Genomic DNA, 20,151 nt, shown 5'->3' with positions numbered 1-20,151 from the left:
TGTCCAATTCTGGGCACCAGTCCTCAGGAAGGATGTACTGGAAATGGAGCGAGTACAAAGAAGGGCAACAAAGCTAATAAAGGGTCTGGAGGTTATTAGTTATGAGGAAAGGTTGCTAGCACTGAACGTATTCTCTCTGGAGAAGACGCTTGAGAGGGGATATGATTTCAATACCATACTGGTGACCCCACAATAGGGATAAAACTTTTTTTGCGGAAGGGAGTTTAACAAGACTCATGGCCACTCATTAAAATTAGAAGAAAAGAGGTGTAACCGTAAACTACGTAGAGGGTTCTTTACTGTAAGAGAGGCCAGGATGTGGAATTCCCTTCCACAGGCGGTGGTCTCAGCGTGGCGCATCAATAGTTTCAAGAAACTATTAGATAAGCACCTGAACGACCGCAACATACAGGGATATACAACTTGGTTGGACTTGATGGACTTGTGTCTTTTTTTTTTTTTTTTTTTCAACCTCACCTACTATGTAACTATGTTCAGACCCCTTTCACATTGAGGTGCTTTTCAGGCGTTTTAGCGCTAAAAAAAGCTCATGTAAAGCACCTGTTATGTCTCCCCAGTGTGAAAGCCCAAGTGCTTTCACAATGGGGTGGTGCGCTTGCAGGACGTTCTGAAAAGTCCTGCAAGCAGCATCTTTGGGGCGGTTTGCACCACGCCCAAAAAGCCCTGCCCATTGAAATGAATGGGCAGCGCTGCCGAAGCACCGTAACACGGGCGCTTTTAACCCTTTCTTCGGCCGCTCGTGGGGTTAAAAGCGCCACACTAGCGGCCGAAAAGCACAGCTAAAATGACGGTAAAGCGCTGCTAAAACTAACAGCGCTTTACCGCCAACGCCTGGCGTTTTCAGTGTGAAAGTATAGCTGACACAGAAAAGGACAAGTCAGGGAGGTCTCATCAAATAAGGCCTTCTTTGTTGTGTGCCCCCTTTACCAATTATCCATCCTTCCCCTTCAGGTTGTGTGGCTACAGCAGTTGGGGTATGGGGGTTATAGTGCAATAGGAGAATTCTGGCAAGATACCCAGAAGACTTGGCCTGACGCTAGGTTAAGCAACCACTTTCACAGGAGGACAACATGGAAGAGAAGTGTCTATAAATAAATATGATTGGGTGTCCTCTGTCAGTAAGATGGAGGTCATTGCACCCAAAAGTCATGTTTCGAGGTAAAGATGGAGCCTGGTGGACAAAGTTATATTTAATCTCAAATATAATCATGGAGACCTGGGTGTTTGCATTCCAGTGATCATCAATGTACCATGTCAAGGTGCAGACCTGGGAACAAGCTCAGAATTCCCACGTTTTTTTAACATTTATGTACAGTCAAAACTTTTCTTTCTCATTCATTGAAGGACACGCTAATTCTAAGACGGTCAAGTTATTCTACAGGAGAAAGACACTGGCAACAGTCATGCCTCAATTTTGTGCTAGTGTCCCAAGAAGAGTGAATTTGGAAGAATTTTTTTCTATTGTCAAAAGCTCCTGGTAGAGTTAATGCTGAAAAAGGTTAAACCTGGAAGTCTATCAAGTCTGACAATGAACACAGATTTATACGGGATACATTTTCTGAAAACATTTGAGACAGCCCTGGATTTCTGGAAATTTCTAACCCTCTACAGCTGCTGGTAGGTTTAGGCCAGATGTGGAAATCCTGGAAAGTTTTCCCAACGTTTTCCCAAAGTTAGCCAAACATTGCATTTTCCCAGTTCACTATCTATGTTGGTGTTCTGTCTGCGACAGCCGTGTAGTTGACAGTGGACTACCCTTTTGTGTTCCAGTTCACACAGAACTATGCTGTTCAGGTCAGGCCATTATGTCTGGGGATTTCCTATGGAGGTATTGGTCTAAAGATGAGGCGATTTTTCTGTCCGTCTCTGCAACTCCGCTATGATTTCCTGCAGTTTATCATGTAACCATGGTATAAGATCATCCAAAAAGGTATATAGTGGCAGTATTTTAATGATAAAAGATGATTTATAAGGTGTGGGCACTGTGAGGGAAGGACGGATGAACTATCTTCATATTACTGGGTTTAGTAACACTTTAATTCACCTTTATTTAAGATTGCTTATGTACTTTGCATGTTGGCCATATGGCAGCTGGTAAATGATGCTTCTGCATAAGCATTTACCTCAGGGCTTGACAAATTTTGCTTTGAATATAGGAGCCAGCTAAAAAAGTTAGGAGCCAGTTTTTTGTGTTTTTTATTTTTTTTATTTTTTGTCAGCGCCTGGGGCATGGCAAGGAAATTGCCCCCCCCCCCCCAACTTACAGCAGAGTGGCCAGCCAATAACTCTGACGTAGCATATAGGCTGGCTGGACAGAATGACAATAAGAACCTCTTATGGGGCAAACTCATGCTGATTGCCCTCTGCAATTTCTCAGCAGAGGTAAGCAGCAGAGCTAAAAAGTTGTTTGTGTGTGTTTGTGTTTTTGTTTTAAATTTTTTATTTTAAAGGGTATCTTTACCTTTTTACACACAAAAAAAAATAACTTTATCAAAAACTTTTCTGTTAAAAAAAAAAAAAAAAAAGTCTTAATCTTCATCGGAGAAAGTTTTCAGTACATGATACAATTAATAAACATAAAAAAAAGAAGAAAATAAAATCAAACAGATGACAAAACAGCAGATATCATAACAAAGTGTAAGACATAGTAGCCAGCATGTTATTTACATGTATTCCTCAGTACATAGCCTCAGTATTGCTTTCTTGTGTAAAAATGGGGGTAGGGTTATCTTTAATTCAAAGGATAAGATGTCATAGGTATGAATAGTCCTATCCTATACTAACCATATGTAGCAATAATGGAATTGTGAGGGGTTTCTTTGAGGGGTGGAGGACACCGAGGATCCCGAACCTGATCCGCCCAGCTGTATAGGACAGATTGGGGTCCTTTCTCAGTATAATCAGGATTTTAGTTGTCAGCCCAGACACCCCAGATCTTAAACTATTTAGGGCATTTACGACGGCTGCTTCCATTTAGTTGGGATGGCCTTCCAGGCATAGAACGAGGCATAGAAAATCAGTAACCTTTTGTAAGTGTTTGTGGTGATATTGTCACAGACACCGAATAAGAGGACATGGGGGTCAGGTCCTATGGTCAAATTCCCAATCGAGTTGATAGATTGCACCACTTCCCTCCAGAATTGTTGGATAAGAGGACAAGACCACACCACATGGTAGAATGTTCCCACTTCAGTATTGCATTTTGGACATTTGTCAGATTGGGTGGGGTATATCCTAGCAAGCCTCTGGGGTGTGTAATATGCCCTGTGGAGGAATTTCAGCTGAATGTACCTACTCTTCCCAATCATCATCCGTCAGGGAGGGCACATCCACCTTCCATTTATTAAAGAGCCCAGTCCCTTGGTCATCAGTCCCACAGGATACCCGAAGGTACAGGGCGGAGAGGATACGGTCCACATTGGCTGAAATAAGAAAGCGCTCCACCATATGTGATTCCAAATGAATGTCAGTGGGAAATTGGGCTTGTACGGCATGACGCAGTTGTAGATAGCGAAAAAACATCTTCGCTGGAAGTTGGAAAGTGTGTTTCATCATATGAGAGGAGCGTGCCTGTTGGCATGATATGTTGTAAAATTTTAATATCATATCTAGCCCAGATAGCTGGGTCCGGGATAGATAATAGATGCGGTAACCTAGGGTTGCCCCACAGTGGCGTATAGGGGGAGAATGTGTTAGGTGGGTTGAGTTTAGCAGTCAGTTGTTCCCAAACCTTGACCGTCGTGCGCATGGAGACTGTCATTGCGGCCTGTGCTCTTGGGCCCGTGAACACTAGGTTACTCAGTGCCGAGTACGACCCCAGGACGGCTGCCTCCAGGTTAACTGCCGGGTTATTTCGTGACTGGGTGAACCACCAGCGTACTGTTACCAGCACCGCTGCCCAGTAATACTGTTTAAAGCACGGCAGTGCCAATCCGCCTGCGAAGAGGGGAAGTTGTAACACCGTTTTAGCCACCCTAGGGGTCAGCCCTGCCCAAATAAAGGAGTTGATCACCTGGTCTAGTTTTTGGAAAAAGGAGGTAGGGATGGGAACTGGAGTATTTCTAAAGACATAGAGGAACTTGGGGAGAAATGTCATTTTGAGAAGGTTAATCCTCCCTACCGGTGTTAATGGGAGGGGACATCCAGGTCAGGCATCTGCGTGTGAGTTCGTGCAGAATAGAGTAAACATCCGCTAGGTAACAGGAAGGCTCCTTCTGTATTTCATTGCCCAAATATCTGAATTTAGAGACCTACTGTAGTGGTATATGGGGAGGAGGGAGGAGGGGTGGCCGGGACAATGCGAAGAGTATGGATTTGGTTCAATTAATACGTATCCCGGAGAAGGACCCAAACAGGTCAATAACCCGCAGGGCCTCCTCCAGGGAATTCGAAGCATCAGGGAGATAGAGGAGGGCATCATCTGCATAGAGGGAGATCTGTTCCCTCAGTGGGCCCACCTCCATCCCCCTTGCGGCCCCAGATGACCTGATGAGGATGGCCAGAGGTTCGACAGCCAGGGCAAATAATCCCAGAGACAGTGGACAACCTTGTCTGGTTCCCCTGTGCAAACTAAAGGGGAGACGAGAGTGTGCCATTGGTTCTGACTCTCACAGTGGGATTGGCATACATTAGCTTTATCCATGAGATAAATTTGGGCCCGATTTATTAAACTTCTCCAAAACTCGCCAGAGGAATTCCCATTCGACCGAGTCGAAAGCCTTCTAGGGAGGCCACCACCCCAGGGGAGTCCGTGGCCACCGCATGTGATATATTCGTATACAACCGACGCAGGTTTATGTCAGTGCCTTTCCCTGGCATGAAGCCTGTTTGGTCTCCATGAACCAGGGAAAGGATGACCGAATTAAGACGGTTCGCCAAAACTTTCGTAATTATTTTAGCATCAACATTAAGGAGTGAGATAGGTCTGTATGACTCACAGAGCTCAGGGTCCTTTCGTGGCTTAGGGATCACCACGATCACAGCCTCCGACATAGATGGGGGAAGAGATTGATTCTCTAGCATAGTCAGCAAAAGCTCATGGACCTGTGCGGCTAGGGCTTCACTGTTAGTTTTATAAAATTCGGCTGGTAGACCATCTGGGCATGGGGTTTTGCAGGCTGGAGCGATGAAATCGCCTTAAGGGTGATTGGTGCATCTAGTTTGGCATTGTTAGCCTCCGATAAGGTAAGGAAATCTATTTGAGCTAAGAAGTCCCGTAGCGAGTCCAGTGTCTAGTTTACCCTAGATGTGTATAAACTTTCATAGTATTGTGCAAATCTAGCATTTATCTGGACAGGGTCTGACTGTATGTGTCCCTGGTCATCTTTAATATTTGCAATGTGTGCCACAGTGGAACGCTTCCTGGCCAGCCACCCCAGCAGCCTGCCCGATCTCTCCCCCTGTTCGAATATCCTCTGCGACTGCGATGGCAGAAGTTTCCGAGTCGCAGTGGCTCTCATCACCGAAATTTCACGGTGAAGCGTTTGGAGTGCAGCGTATGTCCCCGCATCTCTGGTAACCACATAGCTAGACTCCAAACTCTGGGCTCTACCCTCTGCCTCCTCCAGACTATTGCTTTTCCTGACCTTGCTAATTGTTGTAGAGTATTGTCCCCATGTATATGCCTTTATAGGCATCCCAAATCATTGGAGCAGGGGCTGTTCCCCTATTCTGTATCCAGTAAGAGTCCATCTCTCCCACAACCTCAGGGGCTACACGCTCATCAGTTATCCAGAAACCTGAGAGTCGCCAGAGGCTACTGCCCACCGGTGAGTCTGTATTAAGTTGTAGGAAAAGGGGAGCGTGATCAGAGATACCACGTGGAAGGATTTTAACCTCCTGGGTGTGTGAGAGTAAGGAGCCGCTAACATAGAACAAGTCTATTCTAGAGGAGGAGGCGTAAGTGGCCGAGTGACAAGTATATTGTCTTTCTTTGGGATATCGCCACCTCCACACATCACTGAGGCCATATTCATCCGCCCATCTTAACAGCGGGGAATCAGGGGTTGCCAAGTTTATCCATACTGGGATTAGGGGGTATATTAAAATCACCAGCCAATAACACAGCCGCAGTAGGGTACTGCGCCAGTATAGGAGTCAGCTTATGGAGGACAGCCAGGGAGGCCGGAGGTGGGTTATAAAGTCCAACTACAACTAGTTCCAACTTTAAGACTTTAACAGTCTCCTCACTGCTGCCATCCCCTCTGCACATATCTGTCTTGTGTAACATCATCCGCCGCCGTGCCGCCCACAGTCGCTGCTGTGCATCTGTACACTTGAAACCTCTGTACACAGCTCTGGAAGCTGTGTAGAAGCATAATCTTTGCAAGGCTCCTGGCCATTGGTTAGTCTGGTTATGTGACAGCACTGACCAATGAGTCTCTCCTCCTTTCTTCCATGATTAAAGAAATAATATGCTTCTACACAGCTTCCAGGGCTGTGTACGGATGTTTCAAGTGTACGGAGATGTACACCGGCAACTGTTGGCGGAGCGGCTGTTGATGTTACACAAGACAGATAAGTGCACAGGAGATGGCAGCAATGAGGAGGCTGTTAGGAAGGGCTTAATGGTGCCAACAGTGCATGGCATGACAAAAGCTCAGGCACCAGGATGCATTTTCTAGTCCCCATGGCGACCTGGCGCCTGGTATATTTGTCAAACCCTGCTTTAACTTCGCATGCTCTTACAGTATTTTTGCATTTACTGAAATGCACTATATGCAATTCAAATGTACGGGCTGATGCAGAAGCCATAGATATTCACAAGCAGCTGGTCGTGTACAGCTTTTCACTTGTATGGACAGTGGGGATGGACCGAACACCCCCCCCCCCCCCCCCCCGTTCGTTTCGCACCAGAACATGCGAATAGGCAAAAAATTAGTTTGAACACCGTTAAAGTCTATGGGACGCGAACATGAAAAATCAAAAGTGCTAGTTTTAAAGGCTTATATGCATGGTATTGTTTTAAAAAGTGTTTGGGGACCTGGGTCCTGCCTCAGGGGACATGTATCAATGCAAAAAAAAGTTTTAAAAACGTCTGTTTTTTCGGGAGCAGTGATTTTAATAATGCTTAAAGTGAAACAATAAAAGTGTACTTTTCCTTTAAATTTCGTAAGGGGGGGGTGTCTATAGTATGCCTGTAAAGTGGCGCATGTTTCCTGTGTTTAGAACAGTCTTACAGCAAAATGACATTTCTAAAGGAAAAAAAGTCATTTAAAACTACTCGCGGCTATAATGAATTGTCAGTCCGGCAATACACATAAAAGTTAATTTGATTAAAAACGGCATGGGATTCCCCCACAGGGGAACCCCGAACCAAAATAAAAAAAAAAAAAAATGCGTGGGGGGTCTCCATAAATTCCATACCAGGCCCTTCAGGTCTGGTATGGCTATTAAGGGGAACCCCGCGCCAAAATTTTAAAAAATAATGGCGTGGGGGTCCCCTTCAAAATCCATACCAGACCCTTCAGGTCTGGTATGGATTTTAAGGGGAACCCCTTTCCAAAATGTAAAAAAAAAAATGGCGTGGGGTCCCCCCAAAAATCCATACCAGACCCTTATCCGAGCACGCAACCTGGCAGGCCGCAGGAAAAGAGGGGGGGGACGAGAGAGCCCCCCCCTGAACCGTACCAGGTAGCCCCCCAAAGCACCTTGTCCCCATGTTGATGGGGAGAAGGGCCTCATCCCCACAACCCTTGCCAGGTGGTTGTGGTGGGCGGGGGGCTTATCGGAATCTGGAAGCCCCCTTTAACAAGGGGACCCCCAGATCCTGGCCCTCCTCCTGTTTGAAATGGTAACTGGTACATTGTACCCGTACCATTTCACAAAAGAAGTTTGAAAATGGTAAAAAAAAAACACACCGTGGGAGAAGTCCTTTATTAAAAAAAAAAAAAACGTAGTCCCACGTAGTCCATTCACCTCCGCCAACGGACCAAACAAAAAAAAATAAAGATCTGCCTCCATGGGAGGCACACGCCATATGATGCGTCCTCACAGGTGACAGCTCTTTTAAATCTGTGGGTGGGGCCACACGGTGTCGTCGCCGGGTGACCCCGACGCACTGGGACATCCCTATGGCTTCCCCCATAGTGTTAGAGGGGGGCGGGGCCACCCGGTCTCCCCCCCCCCCCCCTCTGATGCACGGGGGCATCCCTATGGCTTTCCCGTAGCCTCAGAGGGGGGCGGGCTGAGTGGCCCCGCCCCCTTCTTACGCTACGGGGGAAGCCATAGGGATGTCCCCGTGCGTCAGAGGGGGCGGGGTCACCCGCCGCCGACACCGTGTGGCCCCGCCCACAGTTTTAAAAGAGCTGTCACCTGCGAGGACGCGTCATATGGCGTGTGCGTACCATGGAGGCAGATCTTTATTTTTTTTTTTCGGTCCAGCGCGGAGGTGAATGGACTACGTGGGACAGTTTTTATTTTTTTTTTTATTTTTTAATAAAGGACTTCTCCCACGGTGTGTTGTGGTTTTTTACCATTTTCACACACTTTCACCGTTCCCATTTCAAACTGGGGGGGAGGGGGGGGGCTGGGATCTAGGGGTCCCCTTGTTAAAGGGGGCTTCCAGATTCCGATAAGCCCCCCCGCCCGCAGACCCCCTCAACCACCGGGCAAGGATTGTGGGGATGAGGCCCTTCTCCCCATCAACAAGGTGCTTTGGGGGCTACCCCAAAGCACCCTCCCAATGTTGAGAGCATGTAGCCTGGTATGGTTCGGGGGGGCGCTCTCTCATCCCCCCTCTTTTCCTGCGGCCTGCCAGGTTGCGTGCTCGGATAAGGGTCTGGTATGGATTTTTGGGGGGACCCCACGCCATTTTTTCTTTTTTAATTTTGGCGCGGGGTCCCCCTTATAATCCATACCAGACGGGCCTGGTATGGAATTTAGGGGGAACCCCACGCATTTATTTATTTTTTTTAATTTTGGTTCGGGGTTTCTCTGTGGGGGAATCCCATGCCGTTTTTATCAATGAACTCTTATGTGTATTGCTGGACCGACAATTCATTATAGCCACAAGTAGTTTTAAATTCCTTTTAGTTTTTTTCCTTTTAGAAATGTCATTTTGCTGTCAGACTGTTCTAAACACGGGAAACATGCGCCACTTTACAGGCATACTATAGACACCCCCAGGTACGAAATTTAAAGGAATATTACACTTTTATTGTTTCACTTTAAGCATTATTAAAATTACTGCTCCTGAAAAAACGACCGTTTTTAAAACACATTTGCATTGATGCATGTTCCCTGGGGCAGGACCCAGGTCCCCAAACATTTTTTATGACAATAACTTACATATAAGCCTTTAAAATTAGCACTTTTGATTTCTCCCATAGACTTTTAAAGGGTGTTCAGCGGCTTTCAAATTTGCCACTAACACCCCAAATTGTTTGCTATTCGGCGAACAGCCAATGTTCGAGTCGAACTCATGTTCGACCCGAGCATAAAGCCCAACCCTAATGGACAGCTGTATGCAGCACCACAGCTCCCCGAAAGCAGGAAGGACGTTGTAAATTTTACGCTACAGAACTCCAGTACGTAATGTCCGTGTGTTAAAGCCTCACAGAGCAAATAAACTTCTTGTGACATACATACACATGCATTCCAGTGTAGTCATTTTTATTACAGATCATTTGCAGTACATCTGAACATTCTAAATCTTTTTTGACTTAAGTTAGAAGTATGATCTGCCATTTTGTTTATAGCGCAAAAAAAAAAAAAAAAAAAAAAGAAAACATTTTGATGAAAAAGCAATATTTTTTACTTTTTGCTATAATAAATATCCCTAAAAAAATATATAAAAAACAAATTTCTTCCTCAGTTTAGGCCGATATGTATTCTTCTAAATATTTTTGGTAAAAAAAAAAACAAAAACATCGCAATAAGCTTATATTGATTGGTTTGCGCAAAAGTTATCGCGTCTACAAAATAGGGGATAGATTTATGGCATTTTTATTATAAATTTTCGTTTTTTATTAGTAATATATTAGGCGGCGATCTGTGATTTAATTTTTTGCCAATGCTAGGCAGAGCAGGGACATGCCTGGTTTGGATCTCCCCATTCTGCCTCTCCGTGTCATCATCACCAGCCACTACCTGACATCGAGCCCGCGGGCATGCTCCCGCAGCGCGCACGCATCTGCTAGCCGCTGATGACGCAGGGACGTACGGGTATGTTGTTTTGCACACCCGTGCCACTTTGCCGACATGTATCGGCATGAGTCGGTCGGCAAGTGGTTAAATGTACATTACGCTGCTCCCTACTGTTGGCTAACTGAAGCCGGATGGGACAGCTGCCTGCACACCAAACTGCTGCAGTTTCATTTGAGGGCAGTGTGAAGAGGCCCGGAGACTCATAATTCCACTTGGTAGTAGTGAGTTTGATAAAATTGCTGATGAGGCCTACATTTAATATTTTCAGAACAGAAGTCATTTAGGTAATATAGGTGGAAGAGAGACCACTTCAACCTTTTACAAGGAGGGGGGAATGTCTTTGACCAATTGGAGGCACTTGCATCCATTTCTTGGATCACAATTTCAATACAATAATTTTGTCATTTTTGTGGATAGTTGAATCACATTCAGGGCTAAAAAAAAACTTACTAGGCTTACCTATTATAAAGCAGTTGTAATATCTGTAAAACGGCATATCCAGGAAGGTTTCCCCACTGCATGCTCCAGTACAGTTTCTTCCTACTCTAGAGTTGACAGAGAAGAAGCCTAAACGCATGAGCTCTCTCCTATACTACTGTCAAAAGACAAGCTTCAAGAGTCAACAGCTTTACAGCTTGTATGACAGGCTTCTCACTGGACAACAGCTTTAAGCACAGTTTAACAGTGGTCGTACTTATTTGGACTTAAAATCATGAAGTGGAAAGCAAAATCTCCAGATTTGTGGTTAGTTGGGATTTACCAGGAAAAAAGGGTAAAAGCAAAGCCGTTTACAAATGCAACAGTTTGGGCAAAACTTTTTTGCAACATTGTGAAGAATTTTTTGAACACTGTTTGACTTCCATTGTAAAAGGAATACAAGTGGGTTTAGGGGTTATATCTGCAAAAGGTGGCCTCTTTTGATGAGTAAAAAATGTAAAATTTTGTTAAATGAAACAATTCCATAATATATGTATGTCAGAAGCGAAGAAAGACGTCTATGTGTAACGTCTTAAATTTTATCTAGTGAGAGTACATATGGCTGAGGATTCTTGTGCTGATAACATGCACCCTCCCAAGGAAAAAAAATCTCTCTAGCAATACACACCAAACTGAGCATGTGCAGAGTGACTCCAAAGGCTCTGTCTTATCAAGAGATGGATTGGGGACAGTAGAGGAGAAGGAATCAGAAGACAGGATCAAACTGCCCTTTTTTACCATGCAAAGGATTATCCCCTTAGGTTCCAGAGTGAGTATAACCAGCATGCTTTACTGCATATACCAGGAGTCTTAAACTCAAATTACCCGAGGGCCATAGGACAAATTTTCACATCCAATGGGGGTCACATGCAAACTGTCCTTTCCCCCAGCATTGGTGTCAGCGGACGCACTATTTACCCCCAGCACTGGTGTCAGCGGACGCACTATTGACCCCCAGCACTGGTGTCAGCGGACGCACTATTAACCCCCAGCACTGGTGTCAGCGGACGCACTATTAACCCCCAGCACTGGTGTCGGCGGACGCACTATTAACCCCCAGCACTGGCGTCGGCGGACGCACTATTAACCCCCAGCACTGGCGTCGGCGGACGCACTATTAACCCCCAGCACTGGCGTCGGCGGACGCACTATTAACCCCCCAGCACTGGCGTCGGCGGACGCACTGTTAACCCCCCAGCACTGGCGTCGGCGGACGCACTGTTAACCCCCCAGCACTGGCGTCGGCGGACGCACTGTTAACCCCCCAGCACTGGCGTCGGCGGACGCACTGTTAACCCCCCAGCACTGGCGTCGGCGGACGCACTGTTAACCCCCCAGCACTGGCGTCGGCGGACGCACTGTTAACCCCCCAGCACTGGCGTCGGCGGACGCACTGTTAACCCCCCAGCACTGGCGTCGGCGGACGCACTGTTAACCCCCCAGCACTGGCGTCGGCGGACGCACTGTTAACCCCCCAGCACTGGCGTCGGCGGACGCACTGTTAACCCCCCAGCACTGGCGTCGGCGGACGCACTGTTAACCCCCCCAGCACTGGCGTCGGCGGACGCACTGTTAACCCCCCCAGCACTGGCGTCGACGGACGCACTATTAACCCCCCCAGCACTGGCGTCGGCGGACGCAGTATTAACCCCCAGCACTGGCATCGGCGGACGCACTATTAACCCCAGTGTTACCCTCTACACTCCACAAATACCCCCCCGCCCCCACACTCCACAAATACCCCCCTCTTCACAAGTTTCAACCCCAGTCACGCAACTAAGGACTTTGCTCAGCCTCTGTGTGATGGCTCACTTACCTCTCCTCCTGGCAGCCAGCTTGTGGCTTGATCTTCTGCCTCCCTAGTCCTCTCCTCCTGTCAGGTCTTGGCTTCATCACAGGCCTAGTGGCAGGGCACCCTGAGAAGGCCACAATCTTCCGTCCTCGGTTGGCAGCAGGACCCTGGATCCAGGGCCAGTGTTCTATCGAAGTAGTGCCTGGGACAAACTGCACATGCACCGTAAGTAATGGCACAACAGCTGATTTTACGATCAGCTGTTGTGTCGGTGAGAAGGTGCCTGCGCACAATAGCCGACTGAAGACATTTTTCAGTCAGATTGTGCCTCGCACTGCCGAGGAGTGTTAATGTAGGTGAGGGGCAGAATTTAACATACCAGGTACGGATGTTTTCATTGATGGCCAGTGCTGCAAAGATGGGGGTGGAATTTTTAACGATGCCCAAACAAATCTGCTAAACAAATCCTTATCTGCTATTCTTCCTGGAGGGCCTATTTAGCTAGCTAAATATTTAAAATTCTGCCCCCGTCTTTGCAGCAGTGACCATCCTTGAAAAAATCCGCCCCCTTCATGTTAGATCAGCACTGGCCATCAATGAAAACATCCACCCCCTTCACGTTAAATTCCGCCCCTCACCTACTTGAACGTGCCCCGGCACAATCTGACTGAAAAATTTCTTCAATCGGCTATTGTGCGCAGGCGCCGTCTCGCCGACACAACAGCTGATCGTAAAATCAGCTGTTGTGGTATTACGTACGGCGCATACGCAGTTCGTCCAGGTGTTCTGTCGAGAAATGCCCCCCCATCGAAAAGTGCCTGGAGTGAAGGGCGCATGCGCTGAACGTAACATCACAGCAGTTGATTTTACCATCAGCTGTTGTGGCGGCGAGACGGCGCACAATAGCCAACTGAAAACATTTTTCTTTAAGATTGTGCCCTGCGAGTTCATATCTATGATGGGCGATTTCTACATGTTGTGGGCGGAATTACATGTCCAGTGCTGCAAAACAAAACTTTGTGATGGGCAGATTTCTACATTTCTTGTGGGTGGATTTATGGGCTCTTTGGGGCGGAATTAGATGGCCAGTGCTGTAAAAAAAATAAAACTTTCTGATGGGCGGATTTTTACCTTTTTTTTTTTTTCTTTTTTGTGGGCGGATTTATGGGTACTCTGGAGCGGAATATCACAAAGTTTTATTTTTTGCAGCACTGGACATGTAATTCCGCCCCCCAAGTGCCCATAAATCCACCCATCATAGACATAAACTCCCCACGGGAGCACGGAGCACATTCTGACAGAAAAAAAAAAATTCTGTCAGCTATTGTGTGCCGTCTCGCCGTCACAAAAGCTGATGGTAAAATCAGCTGTTGTGATGTTACGTACAGCGCATGCGCCCTTCAGCCCGGGCACTATTTGATGGGGGGCATTTCTTGACAGAACAGGTGGGCAGGGCGATGGGCAGATCCTCCCTCCGCTCTGCTCTCCTGTGTTGTTAGCTGGCCTGCAGCAGGATGCGGGGAGTGGAGACAGAGAGCGAAAACTCCTAGCTGCTGCCACCCACCTAGGATCAGCCCTGCCTGCGGGCTGTTTGTAATCGGTCCGCGGGCCGGTACTTTCAGACCCCTGGCATATACAGACTGATTTTACTGTTGTGGGTTTAAGCAAGCCTATTCCTTTGTTTAAAAATCTTGTAGGCTAAACTACTTTTATATTCACTTGTCTAGATCACTACTTCATACAGGGGTTGGTTCTGTTCGTGAATAAAATCAGAGCTTGGTTCAAGACTTCAATTAAATCTTGTGAATTTGACCAGCTGTTTTCAAATATTTTTCAGATAATGGAATTGTGCGGTGCAACAAGGCTTGGCTATTTTGGAAGAAGTCAGTTTTACATTGCATTGAAACTTGTGGCAGTAGCACAGTCTGGTTTACCTCTGCGGGTTGAAAGTTTAAACACTGGTAAGTAGAGCATGAATATTTGGACATCCCATGTCTAGCTACCTGATTCAAGATAAAGGTGTCTATTTATGAAGCAGTGGATATTTTTTTTTTGAAAAGCCTGCAGGAGTTTTTGCTTACAAGAACTTGATCTACACATCTCCTAAACTCGAAGCACCCACTCTGTAGAAAATATCAGCTTTGAGCTCTTTTCATAATGCATCATTCTTTTTAATTTTTTTTTTATCATCAAAATGTTATGTACAGGCAATCTTTTGATAATGCAGTAATAAACTTATGACAAACTACTAATGACTTGGTGACAGGTCTGCTTGAAAGCTTAGGTATTCTGAGTATATCTCATGTGTGCTACAAGTATTAGGGTTTAAAAAATAGCAAGCTTATAGTACATCCTTTCATGACAATGATCTTTTTTTCCAAGTCTGTGGGGAAATGTGCTGTTCATATCAGCAATACTGCATTTTATGTGAAAAGGTCCTTTCCTTTGACCAGATTGCTGCTATTGGCTTGTAGGAACACAAACAAAAAGTTTTTCTGTCACTAAAGGCTCATCATCATATGTATTTCATTATATGTCCATGTTTACCACTAGCTTTTTTTTTTTTTTTTTCAATGGATAGAACATGTAAAATCTTTCATTTGGGAAAAATCTGTTTCCTGTAACACTGCCTTTCTGTTGTAAATCAACTGGGCAGCTACAACAGACTCCATCTTGCTGTATTAAAAAAAAAAAAATTCCATTGATATTTTTTATCCCTGTTGTATACGGTTTGCCTTCACAATTTTACAAGTGACTGATGGAATTTAAGGTTTTTTTTTCTTTTGTGCGTTTGAAATTTTACAGAACAAATAATGAACTGCTTCTAATTTAAAGCGGAAGTGAACTGCAGGTGGTTCAAAAAATTAAAAATAAATTTTCCCTGCAAGGCAATGTCATATTGTGCTAATATGCATCACATACTAGCACATTATGAGAAACTTGTCTTACAACGAAGCCCTCCAGCGCCGCTATGTCACCGCTGAAAGGGATGACACCTTTCCCTGGTCTTCCTTCCGGGTTTGTGGCCTTCGGCTGCATGAGTGGCAGGGGGCGCGATGACGTCATTTGCAGGAGCCGGTGTTTACGGCAGGGGGCTTGATGGTCCGGCACTGTAAGCCAAACCTTCAGAGCACATTTGCCAGTGATGTCATCGGCTGCATGCACTCTGAATATCTCCTAAACACTGCAAGTTTAGGAGATATTCACCTACAGGTAAGCCCTATATACTTACCTGTAGGTACAAGTGGTGTAACAGAATTTACTACCACTTTATAATGAATTTGAAATGTATTTCTGTTGGCTTTTTACTTAATCTACTGGGGAATATTTTGCACCCCTGTGCTTATAAACATATTTGTCTTTTACCTTTTTATTTTCTTCTTACCTAATTGTTAAATTGTACATGAATTTAGAATGTGTAATTCTAAGTACTTTGTTCAGATGTTTTTAACAATCCTGTCTTCTGTAGTAAAAGATCTACCCCTGCCAAGATTTTTGGTGTCTAAAAATGAACAAGATTCAAGACATCCAGTTGCCCACAGCTCAGATGGAGACAACTCCTCTTACTCAGGGGTCATTCCACCTCCCCCTGGAAGAACACAAGTCAAAAAAGGTTCTGTTAGTCATGATGTGATTCAGACACGTGGTTCAGCAGAACAGCAGGTAATGTGAAGTTTTTAATGATCTATTAGACATTCAAGTGATATTCTAATAGATCAAAAAGGATTTGATATTTTCTTGTCTTGTTAAACTATATTCAAGTATATATGCACTCTCTAAGTGACTGTATTTAGGTGTCTCTAAGATATTTTAAGTTAGGTTTTCAGTTTTAAATAATCGTTGTCAGAGACTTTTTCCTTTTTAATATTGAGTAATCTTTTTGTTCATTTAGGGACACTAATCTGAGACAATTGGAGTATACCGCTGCCTACAGTAGGATTTTGATGCTGGCAAAAAAAAACCTAGGACAGCCAGGTTTAACCCTCCTACTCCCAGCATGCTTTTAGTTTTTTGCTAGTGCCATATGAGAATGGACATAGTTTCTTTATTTAGACGTTTTTACTGTCCATTTCAATTCTTCTTTTTTTTTTTTTTTTTTTTTTTTTTCTTTAAATCAAGATATCTTTTTCTTTAATCAAGATATTGTCTATATGATGCTTTGGATGTTGTACCCAGCTCTCCCTGGACCGAAGATTGCACGGTCTGCCTGGAACATGTCCTTTAGGCACTGGGCTTTTGCCAGGGGTGTTTTCCAGAATTTCATATACTGTTATTTACTTGCAGAGTGCTTTCCAGGTACAGAACCATGGCACAGCCTCTTGTGTGACCCACTTCCTGAGGAATTTTTGTGAGTCATTCGGGCTAAACAGCGGGAGCTACTACTTTACTTAGTATTGTTAAACACCACCATTAATCCCCTATTCTGTTTTCTGTGGAAAGGGTTAACGTGCTGAGAAATGACATGATGTGTCATTAGTCTGAGTGTCAAGGGCACTTGCACCTGCTCTGTGTCCACCTATTTTCATTCACTGTTATTTAACTTCTCTCCCCCCCATCGCTTTCTCATGCAGTTGGCACATGATTTCCCTTTGGTTAGTCCTTGCTGCTGCCTATAGTGGCCTGGTCTCCTCTGGCCATTAGCCTCTTCTGTTTTAAGCCATTGGTTGTAGGTAAACCAAGGTTTTTTCCTGGTGTTTTCTTTTAGGTTATTCCTGTTAACATAGCACATTTCAGATCCCAAGCACAAGGCAACCAGTCCTGCAGCATTAGATCGCTCCATCTCATGATGCACTAACAATTTGCAGTTTGCAGTGTCCCTCCTAAGGGGCTGGACACCAGTAGCACTGGAGTCTGCTCACACCCAGGAATCTCTCATAGCTCCGTCAGCTGTTGCTCCCTCCTCTTGTCTCATGGGGAATTATTCTCTGCATCTGTGATAAATTTCATGGGCCACTTCCAAATATATGCTGACTCTGAACGCAGAGACTGTAGACATAGTTCTGTTGGTTCTACAGAATCTTTCTCTGACATTCCTGCAGGGATAGCGTTCTCTGAGCTGTCTCATTGTGCACTTTTGACAGTGTCTCTCAAACCCTTAATGGATGACTTTGTTCCTCAGGAGCCTCAGCTGAAATGGCTCCCGGACTAACAGATACTATATTGACTCTGATGTTGTATGGCTTTATGAGTTACAATTAAAATAGAGAAGCCTGTAGCTTCCACTAGTGCTGTGTCCAGCCTAAGCTCCCTGAAAGGGCCCAATTTCCAAACTTTCCCAGTACACTCCTTACTTTAACCTGTTCTGTGCAAAGACTGAGACATATCTGACAAGTTATTTACGTCTCCCAAATGCTTTGCAGACCAAAAGCCATTTGATGAGGATTTTCATCCTCAAAAGTGGGCTGTTCCCACTGTGGATCCGGTGATATCCTGGCTTAACAAAACATTGTCTACCTCCTTGAGAATGCTCCAGATTTTGGGAACCCAGTGGTAAATGTTTGGAAACCCTTTTCGAAGTTTGTATTTTCACTAGCGTACTCTGCTGTTCAACCTGCTTTAGCTGGATTGTCAGCCTTCAGACCTTGGGGGATTGGGGTTGATGCAGTGGATCCAGCCACAGTCCTAACTGACTCTATAGTTGTAAAGCGCTTAGAGCTTTTAGCCTCAGCCCTACATTGTGTTAATGGTTTGTCTCCTATCTGTCAAGATAAGGAAATCTGTGACTAAAATGTTGGTTTGCGGTATAGCTATGTAAACAATGCTTGTTACACATGCCTTTTAATGGCAAACATCTTTTTGGTGCTTTGCTTGACTGTCTCTTAAAGGACATCATTGGTGGCAAGAGTACTTATTTACAACAACAGAAGAAGCCTAAGGAAAGGACCTAGTACAACCTCAGACCATGGGCCTCTAAATCCTCTAAGCCCATAGACAGGTCCTCTTCAGCATGAAAGGAGGGCCATGTTTTCCAGCGTGGGGGATATCTGTTGGTCTTTGTGGACACCTAATCATAAAACACCTTGGATTCATAGTTAAGAAACATGGTGTCCGGGGGCTACAAACTAGTGTTCTGTTCTCTGCCCTGCTTCATGTTATCCAACCTATCTGTGCTTTTGCAGAGGTTAGCAGATCTCCATTCTGCTTTTGCAGGCCTTTTGAACCAAGCAGTTTTTGCAATTTTGTGCTAATGCAGAAAAGGTTTCAGTGGTTTCACTACAAACGTTAAAATAAAATGTCATCTTAGAGTCCAAAAGCTCCACTTAATCGACCAAATCTATCCTGGCCTCTCCACCAGGGAGACTTTCTGGCCTTGCTGGGTATCAAGGATACATATTTAAGTTTCCCCAACCTTTCACTGTCTCCCTTTTTGTTGTGGGCACGCTACTAGTATGTAGCCCTACTTTTTGACCTATTACCTGCACCTCAAGTGTCTACGCTCTCAGGGTTTTCACATTTTAGAATACCTAGACAACCTCTTGTTTAGGAAACAGTCAGCTCAAACTCTGATGTGATACACATAGTCCAGACTCAAAAAAGGTTGTTGGATTCTGTACCTTTTTAGCTATTGGTACTGAAACTGACACACCAAATGTTGTATCTGGGTCTATTCTTAGGCATGGCCTTTTTTTCTTACCCAAGAAATCTTCTGATTTTCAGTTTGATAGACCTGAACTCTACAGTTCAAGAGCTATCCAACTCTGTGAATCTGCATGTGATTTTTGGTTTTGATGGTAGTTTCCTTCAAGGCAGACCCATTTACTTAGTTGCATTTCAGACCCCTGCAACACAGCAGCCTATCATCTTGAGACAAAAATGTTCAGTCTCCAAAACCAACCTTTTCACTTGACACCCAGAGATAGGTCACCTCTAGATTGGTAGCTTAGAAAGCCAGCTCTGGAGTTTGGAAAATCCTTCCTCCTGCGGTCTTGGAAGGTCCTCACAATAGATGCAGCCTGAGGAAAAATCCAAGACACCACATTGGTGCAAGGAAATTTATTGACAGAGGAATTATGGAGCTACAAGCAATTTGGTTGTCCCTACAACATTGGACACCTCAACTAGTGGCTCATCCAGTCAGAATTCAGTTGGATAACAGGCACATCAACTACCAGGGAAGGATTCTAGTCTGGACAGAACTCAATGTGGACCTGGGTGAGTGTTCCAGAACTTGTATCACAGGTGGGGCATGCTGGAAGTGTACCTCCTGACTTCCAAATATTGCACCAAACCGTACAGATTTGTCTCCATAGTAAGAGATGCTCTGGCAGAAGCAGTCAATTCTCTTGTGACTGTGGGATTAGTACAGCCTGATCTACATTTTTCTGCTTCTAAAGCATATACCTCGACTGCTTTATGTTTCGAGAAAGAGGATATTTTGTTTATCATAGCTCTGAAATGGCCCAGGTAGATGTGGTACTCTGATCTGATTGAACTTTTGGCAGACACCCTGTGAGATTTTCTCTTTTATATATTTCCATGCTTAAAAAAGCTGGGAAATTTACAGTACCGCTCGTAAGGCCTCATAGACCCTGGACTATTTACAGCTGCTTCTAGGGGCATCCTGTTTTTTTTTTTTTTTTCCCCCCTGCTTCTAAACCCCCCTCCATGTTAGCCATGCATACATAGGCTTTTAGGAGCATTTAGTGGCAGGAAAAAAAACCCTGCCAGTGCGTCCAGGAGCAGCAGAGTTTGGGTATAAACACTTGAAGCTCCTA

At 45.0% G+C, this 20,151-nt stretch overlaps 1 protein-coding gene across 4 annotated transcripts in view; it reads left to right on the top strand.

Annotated features, from left to right (window-relative positions):
- Nucleotides 1–20,151, top strand: part of REPS1 (RALBP1 associated Eps domain containing 1) — a 259,774-nt gene that overhangs the window by 49,637 nt on the left and 189,986 nt on the right. For all 4 annotated transcript variants that reach the window (XM_073627386.1, XM_073627384.1, XM_073627387.1 and 1 more), the window contains exons 2-3: nt 14,274–14,397; nt 15,906–16,099. In XM_073627386.1, the coding sequence (XP_073483487.1) occupies nt 14,274–14,397; nt 15,906–16,099 (318 nt within the window). The remainder of the gene's footprint in view (nt 1–14,273; nt 14,398–15,905; nt 16,100–20,151) is intronic.

Source organism: Aquarana catesbeiana, linkage group LG04 (genome assembly GCF_042186555.1).
Source record: "Aquarana catesbeiana isolate 2022-GZ linkage group LG04, ASM4218655v1, whole genome shotgun sequence".
NCBI classification, from domain to species: Eukaryota; Metazoa; Chordata; class Amphibia; order Anura; family Ranidae; genus Aquarana; species Aquarana catesbeiana.
The sequence above is the reverse complement of the archived record's forward strand: the minus strand, read 5'-3'. Positions and strand labels throughout refer to the sequence as shown.